Source organism: Melozone crissalis, unplaced genomic scaffold (genome assembly GCF_028551555.1).
Source record: "Melozone crissalis strain CALT ecotype California unplaced genomic scaffold, PUWL_Pcris_2 ptg000023l_1, whole genome shotgun sequence".
NCBI lineage: Eukaryota > Metazoa > Chordata > Aves > Passeriformes > Passerellidae > Melozone > Melozone crissalis.
In genome coordinates, this window is record NW_026535801.1 from 34275642 (window position 1) to 34287719 (window position 12078).

The 12078-nt window shown below is 38.3% G+C and overlaps 1 protein-coding gene across 1 annotated transcript in view; it reads right to left on the reverse strand.

The window, feature by feature from the left end:
* The window catches only part of NCKAP5 (NCK associated protein 5), a 369194-nt gene that overhangs the window by 75889 nt on the left and 281227 nt on the right, over window positions 1-12078 (reverse strand). The window contains exons 9-10 of the mRNA XM_054278273.1: window positions 10668-10706; window positions 5652-5771 (exon numbers count right to left, since the gene is read on the reverse strand). Of these exons, the coding sequence (XP_054134248.1) occupies window positions 5652-5771; window positions 10668-10706 (159 nt within the window). The remainder of the gene's footprint in view (window positions 1-5651; window positions 5772-10667; window positions 10707-12078) is intronic.

Sequence of the window (12078 nt, forward strand, 5' to 3'; positions counted from 1 at the left end):
ACTTATTTATGTTGATATGTTTACAGAGGAGAAAAGGACAGAGTTTGTTGTGGAGCTGGAACTTTCCTGAAGATTTGCAGAAAGGAGTGCCCTGACAATCTGATGGATACAGAGGAATAAATGTGAAATAAGCAAATAAGCAGGTCAGCTGCAGGACTTTCACAACTTGAAAAACAATTTGCTGATTTGGTATCAAGTCTGCCTGCTCCCCTGAGAGCCTGCAGGCACCTGACTTCTGCGAGAAGGAAATCCTACTGCTGCCCAGCCTAAAGCAACACTGAAATGTACCTTGGAATGCTGACAAACTGCTCCCTAACAGTGTGTGACACCTTTAGGTTTCATTTCCAACCCTCAAACACACCTACTCTCTGAAACACTTAGATGTTACACAGATCTCATTGCTGTAAAGCAATGCAACTTCACTTTTAACCCCCTGCATTCAGACCTCATCATCCCTAACGATGGCTGCACCAGAGGTCAGGCTCTGAGCCCAGACATTCCATCTCCTTCTGGCAGCTCTTAGGGCTTTTAAGTGCCCTCTTCTTCCTCCCATATATAATAATGTCTTTGGTGCAATTTACCCCTTCCTGCTAAGCTGTGCAAGGCTCCATCACAGCCTGCATGGCCACACTCTGTCTTGTACATCAAGTTTTTTACCAATGGAGTCATCACAAAGTAATTATAATTTACTTTGACCACCTGAGAATTCACCACTCTGTGCTGCAGAATTTGAGGCAAAATTTTAGGTGTGAAATTAAACAGTGTGGATGGTCCATGGGTAATAAATATAAGTAATTCAGCCAGAGAAACACAAGAAGAAAATAAATGCTTCAGGAAACCTCCCTGCTTGGTTCCGGGGTTGATAAAGTAGAATTTTTATGATGGAAATAAAATGGCAATGAAAATATAGTTTAAGATCAGGGATATTGTAAATCTTATGATTAGAAATATTATCTTATACTTTCCCAACTATGAAAATTTTATTGCTTATTTAATCAAATAAATCAACTCAATAAATTTTGCTGCTTGCCACTTTTTTATCCCTTTCCACTGAAAAATCCTGCACGGTTTATTAGAAATCCTCGTGACAACAAATTTCTGGGTGAAAAATGAAAGCAAGCCTTCTCCCATGGGAACAATTCATCTAGCAAACATCTTGAATTTATGTAAACTGAACTACATGATATTAGAATTTTTTTAAAAAGGGATATTTATAAGAAGGCGACCCCTGATCCCTCTCTTATTCCTTTCAGCATCCACGGATTTCTCTCTTCACTTCTAATTGGTTTTCTTCTACTCAGTTTTAAATCTTTGACTATTATCCCCAGCTCTTTGTCCCACTTGCAGATGAACAACAAGGTGGGTCACTAAAATGGAGCTCCTGGTTTTCTTTCCCAGCCCCTCTTGCTATGACAGGCAGAATTTAATATCTTTTAAGCAACCACATTAACAGAGGAAAATGAGGGCTGGTTTGGCAGAATCTGCTCTTTTGTGCTAGGTTTTAAATATAACTATTGCTCTTTCTCAGATGATGCTACACAAAACACTTTTCCAAGGCTTCATAATTTTAAAAAAGCTGTTTCAGAGTATTATAAAATAACAATAATGAAAAAAAAAGGTAATCAGCCTTCTCCTTACTTATCTATTCTAGTACTGCCTCTGTAAATCACACACTTCAGCTACAAAGAATGCCCCCAGAAAGAAAGGGTGGGTAGCTCTTAAAACTGTCTACAATATCAGAGGTGAAGAGAAAAAAGGTTGAATTGTCTTTTTATCCTGCTAAAATTTTGCATCAGAGACTGCATTACTTATCTTTTCATGACAGGAATGAGACAGCATCTGTGTCCCTCCCTGCAGGCAGTAAGCACACCAAAATTCCTGGGAGCAGAGAACTTGCATGGCAACACACACAATCACAAACTCAACACACATTGCTTCAAATTAGGGGTTTCAACTTCCTAAGCACTTACAGTTTTTGTAAATGCATGAAAAAGTAACATTTTTAACACCTTTTCTACAGTGCAAGATTCCTGAGGCAGTCATAGAAACTGTACTACATGAATTTAATTTTTTTTTTAATTGATAGCAAAATGAGTGTTTCTTTTGAACTGTGTGAGAAGCATGAGCAAAACCAACACAGTGCAATTTAAAACATTTGTACCAATCCTTTCATTAGAAAAAAAAAGTGAATGATCTGATATCTAAGACATATCAATCATGAATTATGTGCTTGCAATCATACACACAAAAACCTAGGGCAATGGTGAAATCTACACTTACCTTTAAATTATGTTTTAAAATATTTATCTTGAAATTTGAGAAGTCAAAATGTTTACAGTTTAAAAATAAGCTTACTCTGTAATACAAGGGTCTCCTCATGTCAAATATGGAATAATTTTATGCTAGTATACAATGAAATCATAGGATTTGATATGCAGAAAAAGTAGCTAATATTACTTATTTTTAGCTTGTGCCCTCTACCATGGCATTCTTCAAAATTTGTAGTTTTGCAGAGTGTGGCTAGTCCTAGGACGAGATCAGCATTAAATAAAATTGAACTGTGTTGTATTAGGGGGTACAGGAAAGGTGAGAACACCCCATGCCCCCACCCCAGTTAGCAGAATTTGCCCATTCCCTTGATTGGGGTTATGATCCAACAGGAATGTCCTTAAGCATGTATTTATAACTTTCCTGTAGAGTGACACATTTGAACCAATATTTACCTCCTGCTCTAAACCTGGGCTGTGTGCACCTCCAAGAAGACATAATGCAAACTTTTCTTTAATTTTATGCAGGCACACAACAGTATTTGCTCAGTTTCAGTCCTAACAAAACATCCTTCTTCAGAAGTTGTATTTCAGACAGCAAGATAACAATCTACATGTCATTTATTCGAGTCTGGAGTATAATTAGAGGACAATTAAAATTCTGTAAACTCACATACTTCCCCTTTGGTTTGGATTTTTTTTTTTTTTTTTGTAAAAAAGGACATATGAAGAGTTTCAGCAGAAGTTCTTCCTTTTCTAACACACACTGCCACTTGTTCTCTGTTTTTTTTTTTTTTCACCTAGTGAGTTAAAACCTTTTGATAGCAAGAGAACAGACATAGCAGCAAATTCTGCTCCAGGGAGATCTGGACTTTCTGAATGAACTTAATTCCCTTTTGTCCTCAGCCAGTAATGACAAATCAAGCGAAAAGGGGGAAAAGAAAATCTATGTACATTTGTTCCTGCCAAACTGTGCAAGAACAATGATGTAAAATAATTTTAATCCCTCAGGGAAATGTGTTAGATCATTTGGTTCTTTCTTCCACCTGGTGCAGGTTCATTCTTTCAACTTTTTTTCAGAGCTGCTGCACAATCCAGTCTCAAGGATCTCAAGTCAAAGTGTTGATCCCACTTTTCAGATGCTATCCAACACTTCTGTAGCATTCCCAGAATAACCTGGTTTTATTGTTGCCACACAAGGAACTGGGAATAGGAACTGCATCTGCAATAAGGAATGTGCAGCATGTGACTTCTGTGCAATCCAACCCCAAACTGACATCAGCTGGGGAGTCAGACCCTTTGGAAACGGGAAAAAGAAAGAAAAAATCACCCCAAACTGGGAGGAAGGAGCAGCTGATGAGATTGTCAAAAGCAGAAGGGAGCAGTGAAGATCCATGTTGTGGTGGATGTATCAAAACGGTGAATGGATAAATATATAAATATATAAATATAAATATATAAATATATAAATATATAAATATATAAATATATAAATACATTTATATATAAAACATTAATTGTAATATATATTATTAATTATAATATACAACATTAATATTAATATATTTATATATACATATATATGCATATAAATCAGACCTCTGTGCAGGGGGGTCTGATTTACAGGAAACAGGAAAATGAATGAAAAACCACCCCAAACCAGGAGAAAGGAGCAGCTGATGAGATTGTCAGAAGCAGAAGAGAGCAATGAATATCCATGCTGTGGTGGATGTGTCAAAACGGTGAATGGATATATACATATATATATTTATATTTATAGTTTTATAGTTTTGTATTTATTTATATTTATTTATATTTATTTATATAAAACATTAATTGTAATATATAATATTAATATACAACATTAATATTAATATAATTTATTTATGTATGTGTGTATATAAATCAGACCTCTGTGCAGTGGTATGTGAAGGATGAACTAGAAAAGGAAGCAGGAGACAAGGGACAGGAAACCAGGATAGAGGAGGTCCTGACCTACCTGATCTAGCAGCATTCAAATCAACACAAAAGCAAGAGAGGAACAAGAGCCTGAGGAAAACTCAGGAACCCAGATCCCTGTGATGGTGACTGGCACCACCCTGCCTGTGCTTTGGAGCTCCTCAGTAAGTAGAATATTTTCCCTCAGTGTGCAGATTCCCTTGCTTTTACCATCAGCTGTGAGCAGACTGATGTGTTTCTGCACACACTCAGCCCTCTGCTAGGTTTCTGTGTTTCTGCACACACCCAGCTCTGTGCTATGTTTCTGTGTTTCTGCACAAAATCCATCTTTTTGCTAGGTTTCTGTGTTTCTGCACACACCCAGTCCTGTGCTAGGTTTCTGTGTTTCTGCTCAAACCCAGCTCTGTGCTAGGTTTCTGTGTTTCTGCACAAAATCCAGCTCTGTGCTAGGTTTCTGTGTTTCTGCACAAAATCCATCTTTTTGCTAGGTTTCTGTGTTTCTGCACAAAATCCAGCTCTGTGCTAGGTTTCTGTGTTTCTGCACAAAATCCATCTTTTTGCTAGGTTTCTGTATTTCTGCACAAACCCAGCCCACCCTGAGCAGAGTCAGCAGCCTAAGCTGTTGTGCAACAGAGCAACAGCCACATTTTCCTCTGAGTTACAGATGCACAGCAGTGAGGGTTTAAGATACACATTTAATATCACTTATGTAGCTGACATGTCCTGCAAGTTCCAATTAGTTCTCATTTGCTGTTCTCCTAGCTCATGGTTGGATTTGTTGGAACTTCTGCAAAGCAATTCTTCTGCAAAAGGATGACAAAGAGATGGGTTCATTCACAGTAACAGACATTGCCAAATGAAGAAGGATATTGGAACATCTCTTAGCATTCCAGAATGGCAAATGAGTGAGACATGGGTCAATTGGTTTCTCAGCTATATCCCCCCCATAAAACATTGGCAAAAAAAAATCACTCTAAGCCTGTGAAGATGTACTTAAAGCCTTGCAAGTTAGCTGAAACCAGGACAGTATCACATATGGCAAAAGTTAAATAAATGGGCTGTCTTCTCACAGGAAATTACACTGTTCACCATTGAGCAGGATGTTAAGGAATACGAGCTTCTCCCCTGCAGAGGGATAATGAACCCATATCATTCCATTTATCATAGAGAAGAATCATCTAAAAAAGTAAGTTACTCTGCAGGTGTGCTCCTCTCTCCAGATTTCCATGCAATATCAGAGCTCACTGGCACACATTTTCAGTTTCAATGGGATCAGAGTACAGATAACAGTTATTCTTCTAATATATTAAATCTATCAACTGTCATTTCCCACTTACTGACACAGCCTTGGAAAGAAGAGAAGTATTTTATAATTTTAAGAAATACAAAGCTCATAGCTTGCTTCCTACAAAGGCCATTTCCTACCTGAAGGAGGAGGTCAGAAGCTGGTTTGACTTTCTGCTGGAAAAGGACACTTAAAGTTCGATTCTGTTGTTCCAGATCAAAAACTCTCATTTTCAGCTTTATGCATTCCTCCCTCAGACCCTGCAGCACAAGGAAAAACAGTAAGATTAGAAAGCAGGTAACAGAAGGACATAAAAACTCTAATGATATTAAGAAGAAATAAACACACAACTTTTAAAGTAGTATAAATCAGAAAAACCTGCTACTTCATTTTCTCTGGCCCTTTGATCATCCATTATAACATTAAAGAAAATCTTGTCATGAAGAGCAGTAGCTACCTGGCACCTCCATTCAGAGTTTTCTGTTAGCATAAAAATGGCTTTGCTAGCAAAGTGTTCCATCCTGCAGCTGACAAAAAGCATAAAGCAGCAATTAATAGATGGATATTGTAATAAGCATGAGATGAGTAAAATGCATAAGCTACACCAACTGAGCTGGGGAAGGATCTGGGGCACAAACCTGATGAGGAGCAGCTGAGGGAGCTGGGGGTGTTTAGCCTGGATAAAAAGAGGCTTTTTCACTCTCTACCACTCTTTTCACTCTCTACAGTTCCCTCAAAGGATGTTCTAGCCAGATGGGCACTGGTCTCTTCTCCCAAGCAGCAACTGATAGACAAGAGGAAATGGCCTCTGGAACGGCCTCCAGGAGACCTTTAGGTTGTAAATTAGGAAAAAATTCTTATGGAAAGGGCTGTCAAGCATTGGAACCGGAGGTGGAGTCATCACCCCTGCAGGGATTTAAAAGCTGAGTAGATGTGGCACTTGGGGACATGGTTTGGTGGGCTTGGCAGCTCTGGGTTAAATGGTTGGACTTGATGATTTTAAAGGTCCTTTCCAATACAAGCAATTCTATAATTCTATGAAAAAGATTTAAAATTGGCCATTAGAAGAAGAGGTGGAGTGTAAAACCAGCCAAGCCAAGAATGTCTTTCAGATACAGATAATTTCTATCTGTCTATCTATCTATCTATCTAACTACAGTGCAAAGGACCTGCTTTTCCTGGTCACCTGAAGGAACTCAGGATTCTGTTAGAGGAAGGATTTTGGAGACAGCACAGACACTGAGCTTTTCAGCAATATTTTGTGCACCTGCCCCTTTTGAGGTAAGAGAGCTTCACAAACCAGGAAAGGTAGTCTCCTAATAAAGATTACATGTAAAAATAATTAGCTGAAGCCATATCTTGGTGTTTTGTTTGTTTTGTTTTTTAAATTTACATCTCCAAAATACTTACCACTATTTAAATTTAGGACATTTTCTGCCCTGTGGTATTGCCTAGCTCATACTACTTTCCACCATATGAAGGTGGAGAAGCAGGCCTCAGCACCCCCATATGCTGTCCTGTCAATACCATTAGCAACATGATGACCTGGCTTGATGAGAAAACAAGTCAGAGGGGAAAATTTTATTCAGATGCAGCTTAAATTCTTGCCTACAGTTGCTCTAGTCTCTGCTCTAACCAGGACTGAGGTTATAAGAGGTGAACACACAATAAAATATGTTCATCTTGAGACTCCCAGAAAACTGTAAACATCTTTTTATGCATATGTATCAGATTGTATGAATACTGGATGAATGCAGTTGTTCTCTCCTGATGGTTTTATAGCATTTGTTTTAGGTGGCTGTCAAGTGGCTGTTCAGTTGAAATTGCAAGAGTCTTCCAACATGACCCTCAAAAAATCTTGAGGCTGATGATTTCTAAAGCCCTGAAGCTTTGCTTCCTGTCAGTGAGAACTCTTATCCCTGGTCTTGCACAAGAATCTCTATTAGTAATAGAGACTGCAAGCATCAAGACCCATCATTATCTGTCTTTCACAAATCAGAGAATTTAAAGCTGAGCCTTGGCTGTTATAACAGTGCTTAACATTTCAGGACTACTAAGGGCACTGGACAGGAAAAATGATTCACAGAAACTAACAGTGTAGAAAGAAATTAAATCTGAGCAAGGCCTCTGCCCAAAGCCTTCCTATCTTACAGTATTAAAACCATAAGATTTATGTTTCAAACTTCAGAATTTCTGTAAAAAAGTGAAATGTAAGATAGTAGATTACCCACCCAGATGCTATAAACCCTGCCAGTGGTAATGCCACACATAGCCCAGAGGAGAAATGAGGCACATAAAAGTAGCAGTATTCTAGTAAAATAAAGTCTGAGTTTAGAAACTTGCAGTGCTAAAATTACCAATTAATACAACTATCAAATGTCTGAAGCATATAATTCCTCTACTGTGGGCAAAACAACTAGCTATTAAGGTAGCAATCTCCCAAATATTTAAAGTACTCCTAAGGTTTCAGTACAGTGATATCTGAGCATCTCTGTGGTCTTGCTTCATCTCTTCAGTGTGAACCAGACTCACGCTTCTCCAAAATGGGATCCAATGCCCTTAGCAGAGGTTCCAGAAAAACACTGCTCTCCCTCTGAACTTGCTTCTTTCTGCTTTAATTAATGCTTAATTCAATTATTTTTTTTATTAAACTGATGAAAATGGAGACATGGTTTTCAAAATGAACCCAGAGTAAAAACAGTCATCTCCTGAATACACTCCTATGGAGGAGATTACAATGCAAGAAGTAGATACAAAGGGCACAAAATTATTCAATTGAATGGTTTAGCTCAAATTTCAAGCTGCTGATCCAGGTCTTACATGGAAAAAACATAAAATTAAAAAATCCAGTTCTCAGCAGTCCAAGCAGCTCATGTTATATGACAAGTCTTTCAGTGGAAGGAGAAAGAATGGATGTTTTCAGTATTATAGCATACAGGTTTGCCTCAGTTAATTTTGTGGGATATCTGACTTCTTAAATTTCCTAGAGGCAAAATTTTCTATTATTGAGTGGTAGAAATCCATAGAATTTTGCTACATAAAATTGTGAAATTATGCTGCGTGGCTAACTCAGCACAAATTCAATTTAACGTCGTTCCTCCAGTCACATCAAAATAAAAAGTCTCTCATGTTAGAGAATTTCTATATGTATTGTAACAAATTACATACTTGAAAAGGGAACGTTTAAGACTGTAATTCCATTTCAAGGATTCAGTGACATTGACAAATCACTCAAGCTTTGCTCACTCAATTTGTGTCACCAGAATCTCTCGGTGGGATCGCAGTCTTTGCACATCCCGGCAAGCACAGAGCGCTCTACTCCTTCCATTACAGCTTGTACTTCATTTAAGTGAAAATTAGTCCTTGAGGGATGGTTTCAAATTCACAGCCAAGCCCACGCAGTGTGTGCTACTGTACAAAACCACTCTTCTCCCTTTTGTGAAAGCTCTCAGCTTTTCTCCATGTCTTGCTCTGCTCCTGACGGGTGTTATCTCTCCGTGGCATGACTGACTCTGCCTCACTGCTCAGCTGCATGATGGCAGATTTATCTGCTTACCAGCCACTATTTGGGTTCTGATATCTACCCTATGGGGACTGGTGTGAGGAGTGCAATTTCCTCTTTATTGTACACCATTGTGTTCCTGTCTTTTCTTATAAAAGGACTTGTATGAACGGTGTCAGGAGCACTATACATTTAATATTCATTAGCATTTAGAAAAGTACCCTCTTTCCTCTTTCTATGGATATTAAATTAGCTGTTATTACTTAGTAATAGGTAAGCAGCTGTTAAATCCCATCAACCCTAAGTAAATAACTTTATTAAATGTATTTGGATCTGTTTTTATTGTATCCTTAGGAACTCCTTGGTTCCTATGGGTTTGGAAGGATTAATTACTGAGGAAATATGTAGTCATCAAAATGTCTGACACCTTTGCAAAGGAAATCAGCAAGCTCCTCTCTCTATTTGGGAAACCATCAAAATATTCCCAAACTAGAGATTAATATATTGAGATTAACCCTCTGGTGAGTATTTCACCACATACGGTTTTATAGTCCAAAATGTGTATGAGGTTTTTGTGTATATTAACATGAAAAAATACCTCCATTTCCATTTAAACTGTACTGAAACACATATTTGGGATTTTTTTAGAAAATACCTCAAGTTATATTTCTAGCAGGTGTCACAGGAACAGCCCTGCAGTCCTCAGATGATGCACAGACCCTACTCCTACGTGTAAACAGAGACACAGAGCACAGACAGCAGCAGGGCCAACTTCCCTGGATGTTGTGGCTTGCACAAATCACCTCTGAGCTGCACCTTCCAGCTGCTGAAAGGCAGTATCCCCCTTCCAGGGTAAAAACCTTTGTTGTACATGTAAAAATCATGGGATGAGCAATGATACTTTCAACCCAGCCTGTCCCCTCTGCCCGCACTCTTCCCTTTGCAGGGAATTCTGAATGATGCCCTGCTGGGCAGAATGATGCCCATAAAGTGAGGCTTTGTAGCTGGTGCTCAAAAACTATTTGCATCTAGAACACTTTTGTGCATGTGGCAAGAGTTTTTTTGATTATTTTAACTTTGTGTTTTGTGCTGCATTTTAAGAACATTATTACTTGTCCTGTCATTAAGTGTAGACAAGACAGTTTATATTCTCCTTTGCACTATCTGCTTTAAAAGACTGCATTTATGTCTCTTTCCGAATCATCTTTTTACAACTTAATGATCCAAAGCATTTTAATAATGCCACATCCATCAAGTGGTCTAGACCTCACAAAGAATCATTCCATGAATATTGAAATGCTCACAGCTTATTGTTAGAGAACTTTATATTTTGTTTGTCTTTCCCTCTTTCTCTCCCTGACAGAATGAAATCACGGAATCATGTTTAACTCAAAGACCACTTCAGAAAATTGGAATTTCAGACATGACTTCATGCAGAACAGATCTCTGTAGAAGCCACAGTGAATCTTTTCATTGTGCCAGGTTTGCAATTATCCTACAAGTGTTTTTCCTGTGCAGTACTTCCCCTGCTTACTGAATGTGTGAATGTAGTTTAAAAATGTATACTATTTGACAATATATACATATCTTTCAAATAAGCAATGAATATCTGCAAGCTTTACGTTACACTGAAAATACCCAAATCACAACTTACCTTTTGAGTGAGTAGAGCCTGAACGACCTGATTAGCCACCTAAAAGAGAAAAAGTAAACAATTTTACGTATGTTATCATGTTTGTGTATGCAAAACAACCTTCTTTTGTGGCCTGTCCTGGTTTCAGCTAGGGCAGGGTTAATTTCCTCTCAGTAGCTGTTACAGTGCTGTGCTTTGGATTCAGAATAAAAATGGTGTTGATAACATACTGATGTTTTGGTTTTTGGCTAAGCTGTGTTCATCCTAAGTCAAGGACCATTTTTTAATCTTGTCTCATGGTCTGCCAGTGAGGATGCTCACAAAGGAAACTGGGAGGGAGCATTGCTGGGACAGGTGACCCAAAGTGGCCAAAGGGAAATCCACACCACAGAACATCATGTGACATAAACTGGGGGAGTTGCCAGGAAGGAAACCATTCCTATCTCAACACACAAGTTTTATGCTGATTTTTCTCCCCATTCTATTGGATTTGAGCAAGCAGCTGTGTGGTTCTTCATCTCCATCTGGCCTTAAAACCATGACAGTCCTTTTTTGGCACCCAATGTGAGGCCCAAAGGGTTAAGGACAGATCAGACCAGAGTGAGTTAAAAGATTGTTATAAACATTCACTGTATGGGTTTCATAATTGCCAGAAGCTTTACACTCTACCTCCCATCTACAACCACCACCGGTAAGAATACATGAAATTCACATCAACTACTTCTGTGCTAGTCCTCATTATAAGCAAATGTGCACTGTATCAATTGCAGTGTGACATGAGGGGCATTTGGTTAACTTCTGTCATCTCTTCTTTGCAGTAGATGAAACTCTCGCAGTTCTAGATGTGGCTGGTGTGCATCAGCATGGATTGACTGCATTCATTGGAGCAGATTTTTACTAGTCAAGGATGGAGGCTTGAATGTTTTCATGAAGTTTAATTGTTTCTTGATTAAATATTGACAAAATGGTACATCTGTCATGACAAGCAGGAACCATAAAGTGGCACAGAGAATTAAAGTACCTACTGTCATCGAGATGTGGTTGGAAGGCATTCACCCCACATAGCACAATTGACTTGAATGAGATTACACACCATTGATTAGCAGAACTATATATTCAACTGGGAATTTATGAAGTTATTTATTTTATACATCCTTTCTAATTTATCTTTACCAGCAAGGACAGGGAAAGTGAGGAGGAAGAAGGAGGGAGAGAAAGAAAGACTGAGGTAAGATTTTCTGTTGGTGCTAACTTCAAGGTTCAACACCAAATATGCAGATGTTATCACACAATGTGCTGACTTATCATTTTGCTCCTGCATTTAGGCAGATCAAGTAGAGATGCCTCTCTTAGAAAAAAGGGAATTTTGATTTAGTTTTGGTTTACAGAAATTACAGTTAAAATTTATGCAGGTATCACTAAATAATCTGCA